This window comes from Ursus arctos, unplaced genomic scaffold, assembly GCF_023065955.2.
Source record: "Ursus arctos isolate Adak ecotype North America unplaced genomic scaffold, UrsArc2.0 scaffold_24, whole genome shotgun sequence".
Taxonomy (NCBI): domain Eukaryota; kingdom Metazoa; phylum Chordata; class Mammalia; order Carnivora; family Ursidae; genus Ursus; species Ursus arctos.
Window position 1 is genome coordinate 36,742,182 of NW_026622919.1, and position 26,058 is coordinate 36,768,239.

The 26,058-nt window shown below is 58.7% G+C and overlaps 1 protein-coding gene across 1 annotated transcript in view; it reads right to left on the bottom strand.

Annotated features, from left to right (window-relative positions):
* The window catches only part of TMEM132E (transmembrane protein 132E), a 53,715-nt gene extending 29,121 nt beyond the window's left edge, over positions 1-24,594 (bottom strand). Inside the window, exon 1 of the mRNA XM_057317964.1 lies at positions 23,692-24,594. Within this exon, the coding sequence (XP_057173947.1) occupies positions 23,692-23,758 (67 nt within the window). The 5' untranslated portion in view covers positions 23,759-24,594. The remainder of the gene's footprint in view (positions 1-23,691) is intronic.
* Positions 24,595-26,058: the final 1,464 nt, after the last annotated feature.

The following is a 26,058-nucleotide window of genomic DNA, read 5'->3' on the forward strand; positions in this document are numbered from 1 at the left end:
ATGCCTCCCTGGGCACGTCCTGTCCTGTCCCTGGGCCCCAGTTTCTATGCCTGTGATCCCCGGGCCCTTTCTGGCTCTGAATCCGGCTCACTTTCTCCCTGGGTGGCAGACGGAATTGTTGGTCTGGGTTCTTCATTGCCCTGCACCCCGCCATGGCCTTGTGTGGGTGGAGTATACTTCCCCACCTCCTGACTCGGAGCTTGGCCACGGCACTTGCTTTAGCTAACGAGATTCCAGCGCACGAAACACACACAGAGGTTTGAAATGTGCTTGCACAGTTGGGCCTTTTCACCATGAGAAGAATACGCCTCTAGTAGCACCTGGTCCAAAGAGGACGGAGAAACAGGGAGCAACCAGGGCCCAAACAGCAGCTTGGAGTCCAGCCAGGCAAGCCCAGGGCAGAATAGCCAAACCCCAGAGACCCAGCAGACGCACGAGAAAGAGACACACCTTGACACAGATGGGGGTGGTCTGTTATGCGGCATTACCGTGGCAGGAGCTGACTGATAATCGTTCCTAGATGCATGGAATCCTGGTGCTGACCAGCGGCTTTGAAAGGTCATCTCAGCCCTTCTTCTGCCAGCTGACAAGCCCACAGCTTCCTGGAGGCACAGGGCAGTTCCCTGTCTGTCTGCGGCCCAGGTGGGACAGCAGGACAGGGTCAGGCTGCCCTGAGGCTAGGGGTGTGTTTGGGGGAGGCTGGCCCCTCCTCCAGGCTGGCTCTGGATGACAAGGGAAGGGCCTCCATAGGAGCTTGTCGGGAAGGGGCAGCCCCTCCTGTCCCATGTCCCACTGAGACGGGGGTGCCGAGCTCACCTGACACCCTCATTCTAAAAAGAGATACCTTCGCTGGGCCCAGCTGTGAAGAGCCATGTGGTTCTGGCGCTGGGCTCAGCCTCACTCATCATATGGTGCATGGTCGGAGGGCCCCAATTGCCCGTGTGACAGTCAGGGACAAGGGACCTGAGTCTGCTCACTTAGGACTTCATGGCTGATTACATACGGAAATGCAGGCAGCTCGTCAGGCAGCCGAGGACAGGCACGTCCCTCTCAGCGCTGCCCACCCACGCACAGCCCCTCCAGGCTCACCCCATTTTTCTGGACAGTTCTGGGCAGCGGGGCTGCCAGCAGTGGGTGTCTGTGGCTCAAGTTTGGACTCAGAGAAACCTGGCTTTGAATCCCAGCCTCGCTTCTCTCCAGCTGTGTGACCTTGAGCGAGCCGCTCAACCTTGCTGAGCCTCAGCTACCCACCTGTCCGTTAAAGAGCTGACGACAGTAATGGATGCTTCACAGGGATGTCGTGAGGATAGGATACGACGCAGGCTCTGCGCGTGGTGCCCGGCAGATACGTGCTCGGTAATAAATGCTAGCAATTGCTATTAATAATAAATCACTCTCATTAGACTTAGGACTTTATCTTCCTGAAAATGCATTTGTTCCTTTATTCAGTCCTTCAAAGGCTTCCCGCACGCCACATGGGGCAGAGAGAGGTCACCCTTGGACTTGGAGGGGGACAGACCCACAGGTAGCTAACTCGTCTGCGGGGGCTGTACAGGGCAGGGAATCTTGAGGTCCGCCCGGGAGGCTCAGCGGGGCCCTCAGCTGGGGAGCGTGAGTAGGATTTTGCCAGGAAGAGCCAGGGCTGGGTGGGTCAGCATGGCAACATGGGGCATTCGGGGCGTGGTGAATTCAGGCACGAAGAGCCATCTGGGTGGGGGAGCACCCTGAGAGCATGTGTTCAGGGGGAGAGAGTAGAGAGGTGAGTGAAGCCACAGGAGACCGAGCGAGGCCAGATCAGGACCTCGGATGCCACCGTGAGGAGCTTGGAGGATTCCATCCTATACACCGGCAACAGGAGACGGAAGCTAGAAAAGGCGGGAGCGCGGTGGTGACACAGTCAGATTTCCATGTTGGAAACAGTCCCCCTGGATACAGGATCCAGTTGCGGTGGTCTGGGAGAGAGACGCGGGGCCTGGGCAGGGTAGTGACAGCAAGGAAGCAGAGGACCCTTCCTGAGAAGCCACTGTGAAGCCCAGACTCAAGGCGCTGTCTGTCTGAGCCTCGTCCCGGCTCCACGCCCTAGCTGCTGTGTGGCCTTGGGCAAATTATCACCCTCTCTGGGCCTGCTTCCTTGTCTGCAAAGTGGAGACATACTGGTACCCACTGGGATTGTTGGGAGGAGTCAGTGAGTTAATACGTGCAAAGCCCTTAGAAAAGTGCCAGGTCATGGGTAAGCACCAGCAGGTGACAAGGACTTCTGCTGTCACTTTAGAGCAGCACTGCCAACCAGAACCCAGGCCGGGTGAGGGAGGGAGGAGGCAGGAGACGGAGAGGTCTAGATGGTGGGCACTTTGCCCACTTTGGCCTCTGGGTGGAGGGAGGGCAGCTCCACCGAGGGAGGCAGGGCTCAGGTGGGTGACCGGGCCTGGCGGGCCACTGCAGTGAAGAAGACATTCGATATCCAGAGAAGACGTGGCTGGGTGGCTGGGTCTGGTACCCAGGGCTCCAAGCATGGCGGAGACGGCCGAGGGGGGAGCACTGCCCCCCAGGGGCACATGGCTGAGAGTGGGGGGAAGGAGAGGAGCCGCAAGGAGGCTGAGAAGGCTGGGTTGGTGGCGGGGGCGTGAGGACGCCCAGGGGAGAGAGCTGACTAGAAGAGGACAGGGCCACAGATCACACCCAGGGAAGGAATGGCCCCTGTGGGCTCCCTCCAAGGTCCAGGCCAAAGTCCGCTCAGCACCACCACCCAGCTCTCCCTGTGTGTCCCCCGTCAAATGGCTGTTTGTGCAGGAGCGGGCACGGCACACACTCTCCCTGCCCACGGTCCCTACGCAGTGTGGAGGTTTATTCTAGATGACAAGGAAGGCAACACTTGGCTAAGCCTAGGAGTCGTCAGCTGGCTTCCATGGAGTCCGGCTGCACAGCGTGCTGGCCGCTGAGCCGATTCTTCCCCTGTGACCTCTCTGGGCCTCAGTCTCTCTGCCAGGAACGATAGCTAGGGGATAAGCTGGCCCCTCGCCAGGCCCCTTCCAGCCCTGACAGCCTCTGCCCCAAGGCTCTGGGTGGTCTGGGAGTCGGTCCCTCAGCCTCCTGCCCTGGGGGCCCCCCAAGACCCACAGACAGGGGAATCTGAAGTCCTCACATCTGAGATGCAACACTAGCTTATCCTTGGAGGGGATGACCCAGGAGAGAGTGCCTGGGGGGTGAGGGTCTCCTGAATTTGTCACTACCCTGCACCCTGACCCCCACCCATCCTACTTCCTGTCAGCCAAGACGCAGCCCCAAAGAAGACTTCACAGAAGAGCTTAGCACCAAGAAACTGCCTCTGGACCCCGCACGGGCCAGCTGGTCGACCTCCATCCTGTGGGACAGGTCTCACAGGAAGACCTCCTCAGGAGGCCATGTCCCCACGTGGCCTTGTGCAGCTGGCTCTGGCGTTCTGCACCAGCACTTCCGGGGAGGTCTCCCAGGAGGTGACTCTCTTCTCACCACAGATGGTTCACTTACTTCAGCCCATTTGGACCTGCTTCCCCATCTTCTGCCCTTGGTGTAAGTGATTCTGGTCACAAGGTGGGTGAAGAAAGCCATCTGGTAGGGTCTCCAGGGGAGGCTCAACTCATTCCACGGTGGATGCCGACCCTGTGTGTGGCCTGCTTCCAGATTCTCTTCTGCCCACCTCCCCCAGAAACCACTGCCCTGGGTGATGCCTTCCCTCTGCTCTGAGTGTTAGGCCCAGATTGAGTCCATGGGGAGGAAATCTGAGCTGTAGTGGCTTTCAGGGGACACTGTGAAGTTCCCTTCCTCACCCCAGCCAGTCCACCAGTGTGGCAAAGTGTCCCGCGGGCTCTCCCCTCCACAGAATGGATGCAGCGAGGCAGCACTCTACTCTCCAGGCATGGAAAAGAGAAGGGCCCCTTCCCTTCCACCCCCTACCCCTTCTAGGATGACTTGTCAAATGTGAGAGCTCTAGGGCCCTAGCCCAACTTCCTCTTCAGGCCCGGCAATGCTGGAGTTGGGTAAACTAAGGCCCAGAGGAGTGAAGGGGCCTGTCTCAGCTCCCACAACTCAGGGTAGATGGAGCTGCATATCGGTCTGGGGACCCGGCCTCTGACCCTGCGGTCGCCTCAAATGCTGCTGCTCCCACCCCTCTTGGGGGTGAGGCCAGGCCCAGATACTCACAGGGCCCAGCTTCCAGGCAGCACTATTGTCCCTTCCAGAAGATGGCTGTTCTCTCCTTGGCTGGGCGGCCAAGCAGAGGCAGCTGGCTCTTCTCTGGAGACACCGATTTTTGTCCCCACCTCCCTTTTCTGGTGGAAGGTGGAGCCTGATAGAGCGGGGGAGTGGTTTCCAAACTGTGTCCCTTGGAACCTCTCAGGGGCCATGGCAGCTGGACTCCCCTGGGCCTTAGGCACAGACCGAGAACCTTCAGGAAACTACCGTAGAGTCTAAATGGTGTGAGGAGAGGAGCGCAGGACCAGGCTCCAAATGCCAGGGACAGATCCTTCTATTCTGCTAACTTGGAGCCATCTCCTCCCTGGAGGACCCCTAATTGCTCATCTGTGGAACAGGGATTAACCCTGCCTGACCTACCTTATGGGGCAATTGCAGGGGTGACAGCTGTGGAGGCCCTCAGGAAGTGCACTGGGAGGGGTCACAAAGTTCAGGAATGTCCCTGAGCCTGGGGCTTTGGGATGGGGGTGAGAGAAAAGCCACAGAGGCTAGGACACTGCCCCCTCCTTCCCTCCACCCTGCTTCCTCCCTTGGAAGCCCCAGAGGGGCTGCAGCCATTACAGAGAAGGGACTTCAAGTCGACAAAGACAAATTGGCTTAATTGACCCAAATTAGCAGCAGGGAGGGCCCTGATGGCCCAGCTGCTGGTACATTTAATCACTGTCACCCTGTGTGGTCAGGGACAGACCCCCTCCCCCAAGGCCATCAGGGTCACCTCCCCTGTGAATGGCCGCCTCTCTGGAGTTCTCTGTCAGCAGGAAGTAGGGCTGGGACTTTGGGGACAAAGACAGCCTTCGGCCAGAGGTCACAGCATCCTGTGGAGCTGAGCCTGGCTTCAGGAGAGACAGCCTGGTCTGGGATGGGGCAGCCTCATGAGCTGGGGAGCTCTCTCAAACCCCTCATTCTGAGTTCTATGGCGCCCTTTGGTGATAGAGGGATGCCCCGGGGCTGACTGGCCAGCAGACGGACCGTCCCTCCTCCCCGGAGATGCCATCCCACTCGTGCACTTTAGAGGCTCAGGGGAGGGAGGGCGCTGGCCAGGCCTCTGGACCAACCTCTGCTTCTCCATCAGCTTTCCACTGAATCCCCTGATGATGCTGGGATGATGGTCAAGTTGGGGTCTCCTGCAGACTTCTAGAAGGTTGTGAGCCAGAGCCCTCCTTGGTGTCTGGTGACACTCTTCCCAGGACTCTGGTCAGCTGTTACAGCTGTTACTCTGGTCTCCTGTGTAGCAGGAGGAGGCAGGAAGGGCCTACCTGGCAGGAAGGACACCCCTTTCCCCACCCCAGCTCCCTTCTGGTTTCTGCCTGCTCCCTGGTGGGGACCATCTCTTCTCTCTTCCCACAGCAAACACTGTTAGAATCCCACTGTGAGCTGGACCTGGGCTGGAGCTCCAGGTCAGGGCGTCCCGTGACCTCATGGCCTCCCTCTCACAGCTCCCCATCTCCAGTTGTGCCATTTTTTCTGCTTGGACTCTCTGATCTGCCACAGCTGTCCTTGTGCGCCCTGTGGAGGCCGTGTGTGCAAAGGACCCTGACGTCTGTGTCCTTCACAGCTGCATCCCAGGCCCCAGCTCTGCCTTGGCCACTCTCATCCCCGCCCCTCTGCCTGCCCCGGACACCTCAGCCCTTCTCTGGCTTCTCTCCTCAACCGCCCCTCAGGCCCTCCTCCCTCTGACTCCTCTCTGCTATCTCCATATATGGAGATCCAGGCCCTCATATACCATCTCAGTGCAGGCCCCAAGGGTGGGGTCCATGCTAGGCTCACTGGGTGCAGAACATTTTCTCTCTCTCTCTCTCTCTCTCTCACACACACACACTCCAACTTATACACAGGCTGCTTATCAAAAGTTCCCCGGAAATTGGGTATTAGAACATGGAAACGCATTTCAATGCTTTCCTCCATAGAGCCAGCGTTACAGAGAGCAGTTATGGTCCCAGGCTAGCCCACCAAACAGATTTTGCCTATAATGTGTCCAATAAATATCTATGGGGCACCATAGATATGTGTCTCATGAAACTGAACAGTGGTTCTAAGAGTGTCCCCTTGAGTTCTGGGCCCTGACACAGAGGACAACGTGAGAGAATGAGAAGACAAAAAACAAAACCAAGTGCCTCTTCAAATCACTTAAAAATAGGACAGGCCCGTGGTGAACACCCTCTCTACCCTCTTCCTCCTTCCCAGGGCCCCCACCTTCTGGACCCCAGGGCCTCCAAGCCCCTCTGCACAGGACCCCAGCACGGCGGCAGCCCCCCTGGGGTCATCCCAGTTCTAGAAGCTTTATAAGGTGCAGGTTCCCGGGTCCCTCCCCAGTCACACAGGTCAGCAGGTCCGGGCGGGTCCTACAAGGGGATGCCTGTCGTACTGCCAGCGCCCGCCTCTTGCTCTGGGAATGAGTCTCAAGGATCACCTGGGAGCCCATGCTGCACCCCAGCCCGTGGCTTCAGAAACACCAGGGCTGGGACCTAAGGCACAAGCCGTTGTTTTTAAATCTCCTGAACGTGTGGCCAAGATTCAGAAGTGCTGCCTGAGTTGTTCTATTTCTCTTGTCTCTCCTTTCCCTACACCTGAACCCACAGACACCGTAACTCACACCTGCCCCCTCCCCTCTTCTCACTCAGATGTCTTCTGGGGACCCACGTCCCTGCCTCGACAGTGACACGTACTTCCATACACCTGGAGTCAGACCAAGCGAGTGTCTGAGGGACCTGGGACGAGGACTCCACATCTTGGGTCAATCAAGTTTGACTGAATGGGATACCGGAGGCTGGAGGCCAGAGGCTGTGCTCGGGCAGAGGGGGCTGGATGGGATCGCCCTGCATCTCTCCCAACTGGGGGGTCCGGGGTCCTGTGGATCACCACTTCCCCAGCCCCCGGGAACCCTGCACTGCTGGGCCAGGGCCGGGGCCCCAGCCTGGGTCCCACAGGCTCATGCCGAGCGCAGGCTCACATCCCCAAGTTGGTGGAAGGTGATTTCACATTTGTAACAATTACTCACTTAATTGGGTTCCAATTAAATTGGAGAGGAAGCGGAGGGCTGTGTCTGTGTTTATTCTCCTCCTTCCTCCTTCTGCGCATCAAAGAGACTGCAGGGAGGGTGACAAACGGGCTTTATCCCATCTGGAACAATCCGCCTCCTGTGAGGGGCGGGCAGGGCTGTCCTGGGGCTGGCCCCACCTGCCGCCTTCTGAGCGGCTCTCACGCCTGCATTTCGAATCAGGGCCTGGACTCATTCAAGGGTCCTAGGGGGTGCTGGGTGCCCAGGCGAGAGCCAAGTCTTCTCGTGGGCTTCACCCCCACCGGGGGCCTGAGCGTAGACCCAGGGGATCGGGGGCAGAGAGGGGGAGGGACTGCCCCCAGGGGAGCAGCACTATCTAGGCAGAGTGGATGGGGCCTCAAGGGATGGATTAAGTAGACCCCAGGCTTGCCAGCTGGGCTCATTGGGGTATCTCTAGGGCCGGCCCAGGGTGAAAAGGGAAGGTGGGGCACATGAGCCCTCAGGAAGACACCCCTACTCTCCATTTACCCATAGCTCTGCTTTGACCTGCGTCGTATACCAACTGTATTAGATATCAGTTCCGTACTCTACGTACTATGTATTATATATTATGTATCTCCCTGGCCAGAAGAAAGAATTATTGATTGAGTCCAATTCTGTCACATCTTAGAAAGGGTAACTGAGGCCCAGAAGGGGAAAGGGACTTGTTCAAGTCCATGCCACCATTTTAGGGCCTGGTCTGTTAGGATCAAGGTCTTCTGGGACTGATCTCAGCCCCCTGGGGCCAGGAGATGGTCGAGGCCGGCGGCGGGGGGGGGGGGGGGGAGCGTGCCTTGGGGAGAGGTTATGGAGGAAAGAATGGGCCAGGCCAGGGTCTCCGTGGAAGCACCTCCCTCCTGACTCTGGCCTCTGCTCCCCAAGAGGGTCCCCGCTCTGGTCCACACTGCAAAGAGGTCAGGAGGTCATGATAGTGACCCGGGACTGAGGCTGGGCTCATTCCCCGGGGGATGCTGGTCCGGCTGGCCCTCTGGCTGGGTACCCTACACCCAGGAGAACCAGGCTTGTGCCTGGGGGCCCTGGTCACAAGAATACCTCAAAGGGGCCAAATCTGTGGAAAGATACCTACCTGGTCAGTGTTGGGCGCACAGGAGGTATTTAGGAAAGCTTTGTACAACGAATGAATGAATGAATGCTTGACTGGGTCATGGAAATGGAGCTCAGTCTAGGAATCAGGGCCCAGGCTTCTAATGTGGGGTGAAGGAAATAAGGCTCTACAAAAATTGGTTGCAGAAGAGGGAAGTTAGCCCTGCCTAGAGAGAAGCCCCTGCTTGATGCAGCAGGCACAGTCTCTCCTGAGAACGCCTCTCATCTGATGAGAGAGGCACTGTCTTCTCTGGAGGAGCCCCAGACCGATGGGGGAGGCACAGCTCCACCCTGGGAGAGTTCCCAGCCTGGTGGGTGTGGGAGTGGGGAAGGGAAAGGAAGACTGCCCCTGTCCTGGGGAGCTCCCGGTCTGATGGAGGATGCACCTGACTGGGGCGGCCTCCTGCCTGAAGGAGGAGGCAAGGCTGGGTCTGTGAGGCCATGCTCCCCTTCCTGCGTTAAGGAGCAGAGGGCGCTGTGTCTGGGGGCCAGGCAGGAAGGAGCTGGGAGCAGGGGACCAAGCAGGAGGAGAGCCATCCGCATTCTGGTTAGGCAGCCACTCGCTGAGTTATTATTATTTCTTTTTTTTGAGCCACTTAGAGCAATTTACAGAAATCATTTAGGGGCCGTTTAGGGAGAAGAGAAAAGATGAAGACTTTTAAAGGCAGGGCCCGGGGATGGTTTTATGCAGATCAGCTTCACAGGGCTGCCAAGGAGAATCTGGGTTCCGAGGGGTGTGGGGCAGGGGAGGGGGCCTGCAGGGTTTCTGCTCTGACAAATCTCCTGCTGGGGTCGCGAGGCCGCAGCCAGGGACCGACGAAAGGGTTGGGGGGATCATCTGTTGGGCAGAGGGCTGAGACACACGAGGAGGGAAGCCAGCAACGGTGGATGAGCCAGTCACTCTGTGCCTCGGTTTCCCCTTTGCTAACCGGGGCATCTGCATGGGTGAGTTGACGGCCCTGCGACCAAGCTGAATGGGGGTGACTCTTCCTCTATGATATGGGGGCGAGAGGAGGGGCCTTTGGACCTGGAGCCACAGACTCAGGAGAGACAGCCCAAAGGGAGTGGAAGGCATGGTGTCCAGAGGCAGGGGCAGACTTCCCCATCTGTGACCCGGGTCACTCACTCCTCTCTGGTCCCCTCCTCATCCGTATGACGGGGATCAGGATCTGCCAATTTCACAGGTTGGGCTTCCAGTGCAACGGTGATAGGGCCTGTGCGAGCCCTTTGTGAACTGGCCAGGGCACCACGCTCCTTGGTCGTGGTGGGGACATATGGTGAAGTTCAGGGGTGAGAGACTGACCTTCGAATAGCCCCTCTCCTGCCCACCCCCACCCCAGACAGAAGAAATTGCTCTTCGGGGGCTGAACGGGGACCTAAGTGACCTTCGCTGGGCTGGGACCAGAGGCCCGAACCCGATGCCTGGGGAATGCAGGCCACGTGCGTGTGAGACCATTTGCAGGCGTGTTGTGTGGCCACGAGAGAAGGGGAGGGGGTGGGCGGAGGGAAAATAAGAAAACGGGTCGCACATTTAGCAAAGCCTTCCCCACAGTTCACATTTCACGCTGTTTGTGATGTGATTATTGGACAAGGAATCTGGTTACTCCGTGTAAACACCGTGCCTGCTGACAGATCCCCCAGATACAGCCGCTGGGGAAGCCGGACGTGGCGGGGGTACCCTGATCTGTGACCAACTGGCTTCCTCCAGCGATTGTTGGCCTTGCTGCCCCCTCCCCCACCTCCAACACCTTCATGCAAGACCTCTGAAGATAAAATGACAAGCCCACTGGGCTGGGTGTCAGGAACCTGGGTCTGAGACGATCGCTGCATGATCTGTCCCCTTCTGGACCTTTGTGTTCCAATCTTTCAAATAGAGATGGTTCAGGGATGAGGGGTCTGAGGCTCCCATCTAGCTCCCCTGACCCAAGGCGTTCTGACTGTCAGTATCTCACTGTGCTGAGTGGCTCGGGACAGAATGGCCACCCCTGTTACTACTGGGGCTCAACTCACCGGTCCACAGAGATTTGGGCAGAGATCGTTGCAAAATGACAGGACGCCGCAGCCGCCCCTCTCCAGAGTCCAGGGAAGGCCTGTCGCCTGCCCCTCTGCCACCCCGCTCTCCTGCACTCAGCCACCCTGGCACGGATGCTGCTGCACGGAAAGTGTTTGCATCCCTGTCCCACACCTGCCAGTGACCGCGTCGTCACTGCTGCATGACCACTGATTGTCACAGCACTCGGTGCGGAGTGGGTATTCAAAGCCATGCACTGAACAAAACTATCGTTTACAGGTTCCTGAGCGCTTGACAACCGGCCGGGCGCTGCTCCAAGCACATTATGTGCATTAGTTTATTCATTACAACAACCCTATGAAACAGGTACTCTTGTTCTCCCGTTGTATAGATGTGGAAACTGAGCCACAGAGCAGTGATGTAATTTTCCTGAGACCACGAAGTTAGGATATGGCAGATGAGTGTGGGAAGGAAGGAAGGAAGGAAGGAAGGAAGGAAGGAAGGAAGGAAGGAAAGAAGGACACATGGACAGGAAGGGAGGGCAAGAGGGAGGGAGGGAGGGAGAAGGAAGGGAGGGAGAGAGGGAGGGAGGAAGAAATTATTTCTCTCTGGTGTCTGTCACCCGTTTAACTCCCAGATCTCTCATCCCAGCAGCTCCCTGGGGAGAAAGGTGAGAGGAGGGGAAGGAGCGACCTTCTCATTCTCTCATTCCACACATGCGTCCTGAGCATCTCCTGTGTGCCGGGCACGGATCCAGGTGCGGGGAATGAACACAGCAGTGAACAAGACAGCCGGGGCCCCAGCTCTCTAGAGCTTCCATCCCAAGGGGGTGTCAGTCCCTGATCCAGCAGGCACATAACTACACACCATGTCAGGTGACGGGAAGCGGTGGGGGGCAGAGTGAGGTGTGGGCAGGGCTAGTGTGGATAGGGGATGCCGGGGAGGGCCACTCTGGGACATGCGTTTGAGTGGAGGCCTGCTGGGGAGGGCATGGGTCACGCTTATTTGGGGAAAGAAGCCAGGTGAGGGGCAGCAAGGGCCGAGTCTCTGAGGCTCGGTGCCTGGCATGTGTGAGGACAGCGGAAGACAGGAAAAGGGACAGATCATGCCAGCCTTGTCACCCACCGTAAGGACTCTGGCTTTCCCACTCAGTGAGGTGGACGGCTCTGAGCAGGAGAGTGACCGGATCTGACACATGGTTTACAGGATCTCGGGGCAGAGCAGGGAAGAAAGCGGCCTCTGGGAGGCGGCTGGGAGCCCCTGCATGGATGGGTCACCGCGGCCAGCATGAATCATGCCAGGGCTGGGGAGGAGCTGAGCAGGCTCCTCATGGGCAGGGAATCTCCAAGGACTACATTTGGAAGGCCAGTGGTCCAGCTCACCAGTCCCAGGGCCCCAGAAGGAAGCTCCCAGGGGAGAATTTGGTAGTGTCCTTGGGGAGCACCTAGTCCTGCCCTGTCCAGGATGGCAGCCACTCTCTAGGCTTCACTACTGAGCAACCGAAACGGGGCTAGCTGGAATTGCGATGTTAGAGTTAACCACAAGGGATTTCGAGATTTAATACAGAATTAAAAAGAAACAATGTAAAATAGCTCCTTACTAATTTTTATGCTGATTACATGTTGAAATGATAACCTTTTGTATATATTGGTTAAAATATATTAAAATTCATTTCACCTGTTTCTTTTTACTTCTGCTGTGGTAACTAGGAAATGTAACTTACATAGGTAGCTCGGGTTTATTTCCATTGGATTTCAGAGACCCAGAGAGGGCCCTCCAGCAGGAGGAAGGCTCTGTCCCAGGCAGGTAGCTGGGTGAGAGGGCCCAGAGGCAGAGGAAGGACACGGTGGGAGGCCGGGGAGACAGGGGCGTTGTGGGTGGGTTGGGTCATTTGAGATGACTCCTAGGGGCTCATGATGAATAAGAAATGGTTACAGTGACCTGTACTGAGTTCTGACTCTGACGGTAGGGTGCATGACCTCAGTTACGCTGCCCTCAACTCCCCTGCAGGACGGGCTTGCTTTTTCTTCCTCCTGTCTGCAGATGAAGAATCTGAGACCCAAGAGGAAGACGAGGCAGCTCTGGGACCAGGGTCTGCACGTGGTTTGGGCCGCAGGACGCATCGGAGCAAGTGTTTCAGGAACACCCCGGACTCCGCACCCATAACCCCCACACCTGATTTTTGGCAATGGCACAGAACTACCGTGCAAGCAACGCAAATATCCACAAGCCACGGCCTCACCGGCCCAGTATGACCCGGGCATTGCGGTGGGGCCAGCTGCGGGAGCCAGGAATGCCTTCCTTGCCTGGGTGGGGGGAGGCACCGGGAATGGGGGCCAGCCGATGCCTGTGGCTGCTTTCCTGGTTGGGGACAGGAAGAGGAATGGCGGGAGGGAGAGGGGCTGGCTGCTGGCCACTGCTGTGTTTAAAACAGGCAGCATGTTGCTAGGAGGCATCAAGGGTAAGAAAAATAAGACCCCAAACAAAACAAAACAAAACAAAAAACCCAACCACCAGAAAACAGATCTCCGGGAAGTCTTTGGCAGTGTGTTAACTGTGCTTTCCCAGCAGCGAGGCCTGGCTCCAGGCAAGAAGGAAGGACACAAACCAAGCCTACCACACTTACAGAGCCCTCCAGCAGGCCCACGGCTTTGGTTCCGCGTACTTCCACCCTTTCACCCTTGCAACAGCCCAGCCCCGGAGAGGTGACGCTATCACTCCCATTCTGCAGATTGGGCAACTGAGGCTCAGGGAGACAGGCAGGCAAATGCTTCTGGGTCACAGCTGCACTGCACAAGGGCTGGGGTTCAAACCTACTTTTGTGCGTCTCGAAAAACCTCCCACCGTACTCTGAGCTGATGTGGCTTCTGCTGAGGCTTTCCTGGAGCCCAAGCAATGCCAGTGACCCCTCGGATCTGACTCCTGGGCCTCTGGCTGCCGGTTGGGCTGGGGAACGAGAGGGAGGCTGGGCGTTTGATGAAAATACTGAGGGAGATCACTTCTCCTACCAGGCCACGTTCCCCAGGACTCCTGACATGTGTGGACCCCCCGGGGGTCAGAAATGGCTGTGGGCCTTAGACAAGTCCCTTTGGCTCTCTGGGCCTTAGCTGCTGGGATAATCAAGACAGCTCCAAACACTGAGCCTTAGGCTGCAGGCTCTGGACCTCACATCTTCCATCACATTTCAACAGAGGCGGGAACCAAGGAGTAGAAAGAAGTCAGGCCACAGGCGAGGGGCTGAGCCAGCACTCAGATTTGTCTCTTTGGTTCTAAGGGTGGGGTCTTTGCCACATGGTGGTACCTCTCATGACGGCTAGTGGTCACTTCCCATCCCCAGAGTCCTCACTTAACAGCGACCTCCAACACTACTCCAATCTGCAAATTGCCTCCAATCAGGTCATTCTGGGGAACCCAGCTTTGATCAGGTCACTCCCTCACTCCAGAACACTCAGTGGCTCCCCAGTGCTCCATGGAACATAGGGTCGAAGTTATGAGGGGTCTCAGAAGAGCATCCAGGTAAAGAATTACCAACCATATACCCCGTGTTTAGCCCTCTGTCCTGCTACTCCTTCCCAGGCAGTCGTGGCTCTCCCTCGCTGGACTGAATTTATAGGCCAAGAGCCATTTTTGCTCTGTGTTTCTGTCTTCCCCAGGGTATCAGACACACAGTAGATGCTGACTGATTAGTCTTCAGAGGCAGAACTCTCCAACCTTATTAAGGCCTCCTGAAGTGGTACCTCCTCCGTGAAGCCTCCCCTGATCTCTCCAATAGTTATGAAATTTCTCCCTCCACAACCCTCTTTATCCCTCCCGACACACCTATGACTGCATTGTATCGCAATCTGTGCAGACACGGCTCATGTGCCCAGGGCACCCCCTTAGAAGCCCCTCCTGGGACAGGCACCATAGTTTCTTCATTTTTACATTTAACACAGTACCTGGCATGTACTAGGAATCTTAATAACCATGACATTGACGGCCATCATTCTGGGGCACTTGCTATGTGCGGGGCACTATTCTCAGTATCTGACATGAAACACGGACTCATTTACGTAATCGAAACAACCTCAGAAGTTGGGTACTTTCATAATCATTTGCAGATGAGTAAACTGAGGCACAAAGTCACACAGGAAGTGATGAGGCCAGCAGGTTGGTTTTAGAATCCAGAGCAGGGAAAAAGTGAGAGTAGAGGAGGAGAGCTCTGAGTATCGGGACTAAAACAAAGTGGAAGAAAGTCTACTCCTGGCTCCATGGGAAAGATCCCTGGCACCCGGTACAGGGCGTGGCACATAGTAGGTGCTCAGTTAACAGAAATGATTATTGGGAAATCAGATAATTTCATAGATGATCTGACACAGGCTTGTGGTTGGTGGGGGCTGGGCTGGAGGAGGGCGGCAGAGCCTGAGTGGGGAGCCCAGCCTCTGCACGGTGCCAGTCCCCCCACTGCTCACCCCGTCACCTCCCCCAGCTCCAGCCTCCCCTCTCCAGCGAGTGTTTCAGACCTCTCATGCATGGGGCAGGCGGCTGGCAGTTTTTCTCCTGCCGAGAACAGCCACAGAAAATTGAGATCATTTCTCTGCTGTGTTGGCAGCTGAGAAAATGGTAATTTTTCCTATTTTCAATCCAAGAGTTCCTTCCTATTGGACAAAGGCCCCATACCACCTCACTCTCCCCAGGAGGGTGTGGTTCACACACACCCCGCCCCCCTGCCCAGAGCAGGTCACATACCTACCTGAGAGGCGTGGGCTGCAGTGGTCCTGCACTGGCAGGAGGCTGGTGATGAAAGGATGGCCCCCCACCCGAACACTTGCAGACATAAAACAGGGACAGGCAGAGAGGTCAAAGCAACAGGGAATCTGGAGTCACTGTGGGGCGCTCAGGGATCCAGGGAAATGGGGTTTTACTCTCCCTGCACACAGAGCCTGTCCACGTCCTGGCTGTCATACTTCCCAAATCAGAGTAGTGAAAGATCGCCGTCAAAACAAGTGCCTATAATCCCCCTTGCCCCTGGAGTGAATTTTTTGCAAAAGGAGATACTTAGTTAAAAAACCAGAATCTGTGCAATAAACAGAGGCTGCCTTAGTACCCCAAATGTCCCAGCTGAGATGAAGGCACCGGCGTTTGGCTTCCGCCACGGCGGCGATGCTGGAGGTTTGAGCAAGAAGAGGCCAGGGAGCACCCACTCCTGCAGCCCCATTTCACAGACAAGCGGTCCAAGCCCATCGGAAGAGGCCTGGACAGCCACACGGCTCCTGTGGCCGGGCAGGGCTGGACATCACCTTGGCCACTTCCTGAATGGTCTCTACTGCAGCCTGCCCCCTGCACACCTTGCTCTTGCCCGATGGGGTGGCTGTGGGCCAGCAGGAAAGGCGGACAAGGCCGGGATTGTGAGGGCCAATGAGCTAAAGGGAGTAGACAGAGGTGCCCTCCCTGCAGCACTGGGTGGGGGGTGGTCCTGACCCTGCAGGTTCTGGAGCTCTGGCAAGCCTGCGGCTGCGGATCAGCTCGGGTCACCCCCGCTCTAAACCCTGCTGTGGCTCCCCCTGTCACTGAGCCAACAAGTCAATGTTCTTACAAGAGCCTCCCTCTGCCCCACCCATTTCCCCCAACCCTCCTCTTCTCACACTGTCCAGCCCCTCAGGCCTCCGCCTCTCGGGCCTCCTTGCTGTATCTGAACGGTCAAGCCCACTCCTGCCCTGGGGCTGCCGATTATAATATTCGCACACTCTGCGTGCTTCCTCACCCTCTGCAAGTGTGCTTAAGGATACTTTATCGGACGAGTGTTCCTTCTATACTCTACAAACCCTCCCAACACACACGTGCGCTCCCAATTCCCCTTACCCTACCTTTTAATTTTCCTTAGCCCCTTTGCCTTCTAACATATAATTCACTTATTTAATCTATTTATTACTTGCTGTCTGTCCTTCTCCCCGCCTTCCACAAGAATACAGGCTCCACGAATACAGAGATTTCTGTTATACTCCCTGATTTACGACAAGTGCCTAGAACCGTGCCTGGCCCACAGTAAGCACCAACTGAATACTCACTGAGTGACGGGGAAGGAGTTTATGTGTGCAAGTATGTGCACAAGGGTACATTCACTGACATCTGACAAATCATTAAATGTCTATTTTATTCCAGACATCCCAGTAGAGCCCGGGAATACAGCGGCAGGGAAGACGCCGCACACTGCCCAGGTCCACTCAGACTTACGGCCAGCGGGGAGGCCATGCAGAGCAGTTACACACAGGGCAAATCGGCAATGAGTTGCCAAAGGCAGTGGGTCTTTGTCTATCTGACAATCAGGGTGGGCTTCCAAGGGGAGGTGTGGTTACACTCTGGGCTGAAGGCTGAGGAGGAGACAGGTATGGAGAGGTGTTCTGTTCAGAGGCCACAGCATGTACAGAGGCTCTGACATGGAAAGGAGCACCCTTCATTCAAGGGACTGAAAGAACCCTAGAAAGCAAGGGGGAGAGGGGCCCGAGATGAGGGGGACTCACTCGGGTGTATGGGTCCCTGTCTGTGCTTATGCCCTGTACGTGTGAGACAAGGGGACACGGCAAGCAGACTTGCACATTCAGGGTCAGAAAATGCGGCCTCAGGAGCTGGTGAGGTGAGGGCTCTGTGGGGCCTCAGCTTTGCTCCCTATAAAATGGGGATCACGATCGCTGCCTGCCCCCGGCGGCTACTGCGGAGATCCAATGAGACAGTGGATCTGAACTCCAAGGAGCCGTTCGAGCTCTCGAGTGTGTCCGGGTGTGCCCATGGCTGTGTGGGCGTGCGTGCAAGCGAGCGCCTGTGCCGCGAGCTCCCAGCGACACCGTTCTCCTGCCGTGACAAGTCTGCTGTATCATCTGTACCAAGCCACCAAAAATACACTCGCTTCTGGCCCAGAGCCATGCTCTCCAACAGCCCCGGGGGGGATGGGGAGCGGAGGAGGAGGCCTGCAAGGTGGGGCCCTACACTTCTGGGCAGGGGTGGCCATCTCGTCTCTCACCGTCAGACCGTCACCATGCAAGGGGACAGAGGCCACCTCCGCCTCCTCCGTCAGACTGGGGCCTCTCTGGCATGAGACTGTGTCCCCCTTGTCGTACTGGGCACTCCTGGGGGGCAGAAACCATTTTCCTTTCTCTCCGCTTCTCCCTCAGAAAAACAGGGAGGTTGTCACTCAGTGTGGCTGTGGCTCATCCTGTGTGAGGGCTGGCCACCTCTGGGGCTGTGTCCCTGGGCTGGGGTTCAGGGTTTGGGGTGTCCTGGCTGCCAGGGGCCTGCCCTGTAGGGTCTGAGGTCTCCAGACCTGGATTCTTAGACGGAGATGCCTCTGAAAACCTCGACTATCATGAGTGCCGTCCCGTTTATCCAGGAGACCCTGGGCACATCACTCTCCCAGCTCTGAGGGCCCCGAGGTACGGGCCTAGGACATGGAGACAAGCTGCAGAACCCACCAGCAAGCCCACATCCTGCCCCCTGCATCCAGTGTGGACAGAACAGAAAGAGTCCCTCAAGAGAAGAGAGCAACCAGTTGTCCATCCTCACGGGCCAGAAAGGCCTGGGCGAGAATGCAGGAAGGGAATGCAGGAGGGATTCAAGGGTGATAAAAAGCAGAACTTTCCAAAGGCAGATAATCCTCTAGATAATTTCAGCAAAAAGGGATTTTCTCCAATTACCTTTTTTACCTTCTCCTGCACGGAGTTATTCGTTCTCGCATTCATTCCCTCTTGCAACAAGCCTTGAGTACCAGGCAATCGCTTCCATCATCCACTTCATCCTGCTGGGTTATGTGCCAGCCCACAGGGGTGGATGTGTGTGCGCGAGGGGGGGGGGGTAGGGGACCAGGGGAGGAGGGGCCAAAAGGGGCAAACACGACAGAAGAAAGGGGAAAATGACCTGTGTCCCCAGAGGGGCTTGTCCCCTCTCTGTTATCGCACTGGCCTCACCTGGCTCCGTGCCTCCGGCCCTGGGGCGGGCTGTTTGTCTCCCAGAGACCAGTGTGGTAGCTAGCCCAGTGCTGGGGCTCCCTGGTACACTGCCCTATCCTTGGGGACAGCTGGGCTATGGCAGAGTGGCTGAATTCATGGTCAGGAGGCCCACTTTTCATGTCCAAAGACAGAAAAGGAAAATAGAAAAATTCATTTTCTTAAAAAAAAAACCCACAACAATGCACCACAACTGGTTTATTAATCTCTTATTAAAATTCTGTGCTGAGTACTGGAAAGGAAGAAGTAAGGAGGACCCTGGGCGGGGGGAATGGGGAGAAAGAAACAGATCCCCTTGTAAGCATCTTGTGGGGGCATGGAGGAGGGAGGCCCCCCACAGGGCGGAGAAACATTAGGGGTGAAACAGCAGGCTTGTCCATCACAACAAGAGACGTGGAAGAGGGGCGTGCTGGGCACCATCCCCTCCTTGGCAGAGGAGGAAAAAACTCAGAGAGGGAGATGGCGTCGCTGTGGTTGCACAGCAGGTGGACAACGAAGTCAGGGTTTGAACCCCCGTCTCCTGGGGACTCTGATATCAAACTAGCTTGAACTTCAGGATCTGGCCCTTTTTTTTTAGTCTCCTCAACTGGACTTTGAGCTCATGAAAGAGAGCTGAAGAGAAGTCCAGAACCCCACCATGCTCCCCTGTAGTGCTCGCCAAGCCCTATTACCACCCCTGCTGATTGGCTAGCCTGACTGGTTGGGACTCAAGGCTGGCTTGAGGCCAGAAGTGCATCTTTAGACAAAGCCCTTGGGAGATGGGATGGCAGAGGTGGGCAGGGTCTCTGCAGAGTGGCCCGGAGCGGACCACCAATCCAGGAACCCCCTTTGGGCTCTGGTGCTGGTTCTGATTCCAGAACACACTGGCAGGGTGTGTTCTTGGCCAGTCCCCTTCCCTCTCTGAGCGCCCACGTCCTCATCTGCGTGAAGGTTGGGGTGGTGGCTCTGTGTGGTTCTTTCAGTTTCAGGTTGTGGGAGGACATCACCATGTGTAGGGCAGCAGCAAAGCCAGCCCTTCCCTCCACCCCGATCACACACTCCCGCCCCCCCCCCCCAGGTGGGTGGGCAGACCCTGGTGGTTGGAGTTGGTGCCCCTAAGGGTCTCCATTTCTGCAGTCTCACGAACACTCACTGCCAATCTCAGGCCTGGGGGCCATCAGTTCCAGACAGCCCCCAGCGAGGGTCTAGGAGATGCCCACGTCCTCCCCCCCCCCCCCGCCCCCGTGTTCCAGTGTAGCCTTACCTCCTACAGCCAAGCTCTGAGTTATCCTCAGGATTCTAATAAAGCTCATTTTCTGCCACCAAGTTTATAACACATCCCCACCTACTGGTCTTAAACATAACAAGGCTGTGTTGTGGTGTAGGGCTCCATGTGGCCAGGATGAAGATGGGTGTGTGTGCTTGCAGGGGGACGGGGGGAGCATCACTCCTCACTCCCGGCAGTGAGGGACTGTCCCAAAGGTCAGTGCTGACCTCATTCTGCTGCGGTCCCTCCTGCCTCTCCAAAGGAGCCCAGAGCTTGGGTCATCAGTGGGGTGGAGAGAGCGTGGACCCAACCCACCGGGGAAACTTGAGGTTGCCAGGTTGCATGTAAGGACGCACGCATTTGAGAACATGTAGTCAGAATGTCATGGGACGGTACATTCACAGCCTGGGGAGCGATGTGCTCACACGTCCCTCCAGATATGTGTGTCCTGTACGTGCCCCTCAAGAGGGTGTGGCATGGCTCTGCCCCATTCCTCTGCTCTCTCCCTGGTGTCTCTGCCTAGCCCCTCCCTGACCCATCTTCTGCCCCACACCCCAGAGTTCCCTTTTCAATTGTCACTGGGAGGGCCCCTCCATATGGAGTTGCCTCCCCCCCTCCCATTCATTTCTTCAGAACACCTGCTATGTGTCAAGCACTGGAGAATGGGGCAAAAATGAAGAACGCGTGGCATCTGCAAGGATGTGGATACCAAGAGGGGTGCACACATAAATATGCCCACGCACACCTGCACACACACACACACACACACACACACACACACACACACACACAGTGTGGCCGGGGAGGAGTGCTGGGAAGGCCGCACGAAGAGCCAAGGCTGCACTCGAAAGAGGGCTTGCTTCTGTTACAGGGTGGGGGCCACTGGTGGGAAGCCGAGGAGGAAGAGAGGCAGATTCCCTGGAGGAGATGAGGTTGGAATCGGGTTCTGATGTCTGGGTAAGGACTTCTGGAGGCTGGTATTCCGAGGGAGGGGCTGGTGGGCGCAAAAGCAGAGAGGCAGGAAGGTGAGTAGGGTGATACCACCTAAGATACATGGAGGACGTGGGGCAGGCAGTGCCTGCCATCGAGGTGAAGATGTGGATGGATACAAGATCTTACAGGGCTTTTGATACCGGGGGCCAAAGAGGGGATCCTTGATCCTATAGGCAGCCGAGAGCCAGTGAAGGTTACCGAGTAGGAGGCTGACATTATCAGCTCTACCGCAGATCTCACCAGCACCCTGCCCCCCTAAACTCCCATTCAAACTAAAAATGGAGTTGAAAGCCTCCCCAAAGACCAGACATAGGAACGTGGCCTTCTCAGATGCTCTCTGGCAGAAGCCTGGAGACTGAGAGTGGAGTCTGGGCTGCCACCCCGCAGGCTGAGCTGGGCCCTGAAAGGTAGTGGGGCTCCGTTCACACATGGTATCTGCCCAGCGGTCCTGGCAGAAAGTGAGAAAGGGGAGGGAGGGGAGGCCACATTGCTTGTGGGAAATGGGGAACATGAGGGAGACAGCCCAAGGTCACTCTGCCCCATGGCGCCAGAGCCAGGCAGCAACCCAGGCTATCTGGCTCCCAGTCTGGCTGTGTGGTCAGAAATCTGTGGCCTCAGTAGCCTTCCAGGCACTAAAACCTGCAACTCTCCCCTCCCCAACCCGAGCATCTTTGAAGAGCCCAGAGATCCCAACCAAGAGCTAGCTTGAAGTGAGATGAAATCCACGTACTCTTTTCTTGCTAGAGGAATGGTTTGGGTTGGTGAGTGTCAGGCGGCCTTGAAGGAGGAAGGTCCAGGGAAGATGGGTTTTTTTGGGGGGAGGAACTTCTGTGATTCTGGCCTTATCCATCTCTGGGGGGTGGTCCCCTAAGCCTTGAGCATCTGCTGGCACCCTCCTTGAGGGAGGAGAGATTGAGGCATGGGATGGGGACTCAGGGAAGGAGCTTGGAAAGGGAGCCAGTTAATCAGGAAGGGAAAATGCCTGCTCATTGGGGTCTCCAACCCCACCTCTGCAAATAGCTTCTTGCAGCTCCCCAGCCAGCCCTGGGTCCTGTGTGTACTGTCACCGTGCTAAGCGTGGGTTGTGTGGAGGGACAGTGGAGAATAAGCCCAGGGGTCTGCCTGCACCACTCAGGACTAACAGGGCACGGAGAAGACAGGGAGATCTAAGGAGAAAATGAAGCAGATCGCTAACTCTTCAGAGGAGGAGGCCAGGACGGCAAGGCCCTATTGGGGCTGGATCTTAGGAAGCAGGCAGGATTCTGGCGTGTGAGGGAGGAGAAAGGATCTTTAATGCCAGACTTGAGGGGTCGGGAAGCTGGGCAGTGGGAACCTAATAAGAGCGTCTTAGCTACCCCCAGGTGGGGCCATGGTTGGGTTTTAGAAAGGGAACTCCGGTAACAAGACACAAGACACTGAGGGGGGCAGAACCACGCCTAGACCCAGGCCTGAGCTCAGTTTTCTCCTGCTAGGCGCCCAGACCCCCTGCTCCCCAGGGCCTGGTCCCAGGCACAGCCCCTGCAGGGCCAGTGCGCAGAAGGGCAGAGCCCACCGCCCCACCTCCTCCCAGCCCTCAGTCTTGCACACGGAGCGGAGATTGCTGGTTCCCAGCTGCATTTCCCCTGCCCCCACCCCCTCCCGCTGCCCTGCCCATTCTTCTGATAAAGAACTGAGCTTGGCTGTGTCTGGTGAACTGAACCCAAAACAGCTCCCACCCCGGCGTCACCCCCAGCCGGGAAGAACCAATCCACCCTAAAGGGAGGTCAGCCTGTTCCCCACCCCCTCCTAACCCCAGGACCCTAGATTCCGGGAGCCGATATCTTTTCCTTATTCTTCCAACCTTGAGAACGCGCCTTGGTCAGGGAGAGAGGCAGCTGGTTAGAGGCCGTGGGCGCGCTCAAGGGGAGCCTGGGCAGGCTCCTCAGGACTGGGTGGATGTGAGCAAAAGCTGAGCACGACAGATCGAGGGTCTTCCATCAACGCGGGAAGCTTACTGCCCTCTCCATCTAAGTCCCTCTCCAGCCGGTCCGGGCTCACCCCACAGCAGGGGGCAACAAAGCTCCCCCCCCACCTCCCCTCGTTGGAGAAATGTGTCCCAGGTCGGCCGGCTTCATGTTGGGAGGGGGAAGAGGGCCTCTCTCCTCCTTTCTCCTCCTCCGCCCCAGCTTTCTCCCTCCCCACTCGGTCAGCGCCCCTTGCCTCCTGGAGCGCCTCCAGCTTGCAGAAGGCCCGCTGCAGTCTCCTCCCGTCGGATCGGAGTTCCCACTCCTGGGGGCTGTTCAGAGACCCTATGTCCCCTATCCGTATCCTTGCTGTCCCACTGCCAGAGCGCGCCAACCCCGGCCCCTCCCTCTCCCACCCCCTTTACCGCGGAGCCCCGGGCGAGCCTAGGGAGCAGACGCAACAGATTGCAGAACGCGAGAGCGCGGAGCCCGCTCCCTCCGCGCGCCGCCCGCCGCCCCGGCCTGCGCCCGTGGCCCAGACCCCCGCCCTCCGGGCTCGGCTAAGCCGGCCATTTAGATGCAGCTCACAGGAGGGCGGGCGGCGAGTGGCCAGCCGCCGCTGCTGCCCGGACCCCTGTCAGTCCACTTCCCTTCCGAGCACCGCTGCAGGAAGCGAGGCGGCGGGCGGCGCGGCCCCGCACCGGCCTGCGCACCAGGCGCGGAGAAGACACGATCCCCGCGGACCCAAACAGCCCCCAGCCCCGCCGGCTGCAGGGGTGCGAGTGGAAGGAGAGGCGGCCCGGACACGATCTAGTGGATCCCCTGGATCCCCGTAGATTTCCGTGGGCGGACACGCCCCCAGACTCTCGGGTTTGGACCCTTCTTCCTAACCAGGAAAGGATTGGAGTGTCCCCCCCCCCCCCGCCCTTTTCCGGGGCCGGGCTCGGTCCCCAGGGCGGGGCTCGCAGCCTCCTCTCCCGCCAAAGGGCCGGGGGAGCTGGAGGTAACTCGGGCTGCAGCCGAGATGCCAGGCTGGGAGCGGCGGCTGCGAGTCCGGGGGGGTGGGGGCTCGCCTTTCTCCAGTCTCCTCCGTGCCCCCTCCAGCGGCGCCCGCCGCATCTTCACTCCCGAGTCCGCGCCGCGACACTTACCGTGGGCGAGCAGCGCCGAGAGGCAGAGCAGGGCGGCGCCGCCGCGGCCCGACATCCTTGGGGCCATGGCCGAGGCGGGAGCGGGAAGGGGCCGAGGGGGGCAACAGTCGTCGACGACTTGGCCCCAGGCTGGGCTCGGTCACATCCAACTCAGGGTGGCTGTGGCGCCCGAATGTCTCTGCTGAAGCTCTGGGGGCCAGGGAGTGCAATTCGGGGACACTTTGAGGGGAGGGGGCGTCCCAGGCGCCGCCGGCTACACCCTTGGAGCTGGTAGGGGCGCAGCTCCGGGCGGGAGGAGCCTCCACCTCCCCGGGCTGGTGCCCCCTGCAGGATCTGTGCGGCGAGGGGGGAGCAGCACGTGCGGTCCCGGAACCCAGTGGCCACCGGCGTCTCGGGGACTGCCTAGAGCCAAGTGCTGGATCCCCCAGCCCCGAGGCCCAGCTCGAATCCGAACTCGCTCGAGGGTGCAGATTTCCGACGCAAGCCCCAGTTTCTTCGGTTTCGGTAGTAACCCCACATAGATAGCGCGGCTTCCTTCCTCCAAGCGCCCTGCAGCAGCCCCAGCATAAAAATCCCAGCTTAGGTGCAGATGAATGATTTTTTTAGCAAAGAAAGAGAAAATCCAGGCAACTTTAATCCATCTGGAGCAGGAAAAGTTTCCGTGCAGTGCTGAGACCGGCGACGCGGGTCGCCACCACCCTAGGCGACGCCGGGACAAAATGCCCGAGGCGGGCGGCCAGCGGCTCGTCCCCTCGCAGAGCTCGCTGCTCGGCTCCAGCGCGCTCTCTCCAGTCTCGACCAGGGCCCGGGCTCCACGCAAGCTGGCTCAGCGCCGCCTGCCCGGGCAGCGGCTCCGCGGCTGGGGCGAGGGTGGTGCGGCCGGAACGCGCTGCCCCGCGGAGACCCGGCTTGGAGAAGCGGGGGAGCGGGACAGCCGACTAATGCTCCCGACCCGCCCTCCCTGCCCGAGGCGCCGACTCCAGCCTTCCGGCCGTCACCCGTGGTAGGGTGGAGAGGGGCTCGCCCAGCCCGCCGCGGCTCTGGGCCGTCCCCCTCTCCTCCCAGGTCTCGCTGTCTCAGCAGAGGGGCGCGCAGCTCCGCCTCGCTCCTCGCCTTCCCCGGGGGGACCTGCACAAACCTTGAACTTTTCCGGGGTTCAGAGTCTCCGACGTCTCCGTCTCCCCGCCGCCCCCGCCCTGCCCCCGGACGCCCGCTCGCCCGCTGTCTTGGTGCAGCTGGGCATCGGCTCCCTCTCTCTCGGAGTCAGTTTGGGCGAGCGGAGCGCCGCGCCAGCCGGGGCTGCGGGCGGCGAGAACCGGGCGCCACGCCAGGGGCCGGGGCACCGGGCGCCCGTGCAGCCCGCGGCCAGGAAGGCGGCAGCTGGCGCCTAGGGGGCCGAGCCGAGAGGAGGTGCCCGCAGGGGGGCCGGCTCCCCATGGACGTGTGTAGGGGAAGAAGAATCAAGGAGCAAAAAGAGAGAGGAGGTGGGGGGAGCCACAGTTGCACGAAGCCGCCACCGCCGCCGCCGTTGCCTCCTCGGCGCTCGCGCCGGCTGCTCCGCCGTAAATGACTCGAGAGAGACACACACACTCGCGCCCGCCCGCCCTCCTCCCCCGTCCGGGATTCAGCGCCCACCCCGGCAGTAGCGGGCGCCGAGCCTGGCGCGCTCTCTCCCTTCCCCTCCCCTCCCAGATTCCCCGTGGTCACGTGGGCCCGGAGCGCGCGGCCCACGACTCGCGCGCCTCGGAGACCCCCCCGCAGCCCACTGCTCCCCCTTCCCCGGTCCACGTGTCCATTCCGCATTCCCAGCCTGGGGGCGCGCGCGGCTCCTTAATGAGACTCGAGCCGCGGCAGACCTCGCGATTCCGTTCGCCTCTCTTTTATGTTTTATTTTTCCTCCCCATTGTAGGCTCGCGTTGGGGCCCGAGTGGGGCCGGCCGGCTGCGGTGGCTGCATTTCCCCCGGGGCAGACGCCACCGCAGCCACCGATGTCCCTTTTCAAAGGCTCTACTCGCCAGGCGGCGGCGGTGCTTTACAGCCGCTCTACCAGAGGCGCGGGTAGGGGGCACCCTACTCCCACCCCCAGAGTCTGTGCGGGGCTCTCGGGGGCACTGTGTGGGAATCGACCGAGCTGCCGCGCCCAGCCCCTCCGCCGCGCGGGAGCTCGCGGGCTCAGCTCCGTTTGGGATGGATCCGGGGCGCAGCTGGGGAAAAACCCGTCCGCTGCTGGGGGTGGGGGGCGGAGAGGAGGGGACGTGCCTTCCTACAGGTTGTTTTGCAAGCCTTTAAAGGGACATGGGGTGGGGGTGGGGAACTGCCCCTCCTGCACACTCACCCAGGCACCTGATGACGAGGGGGAGGGGTGGC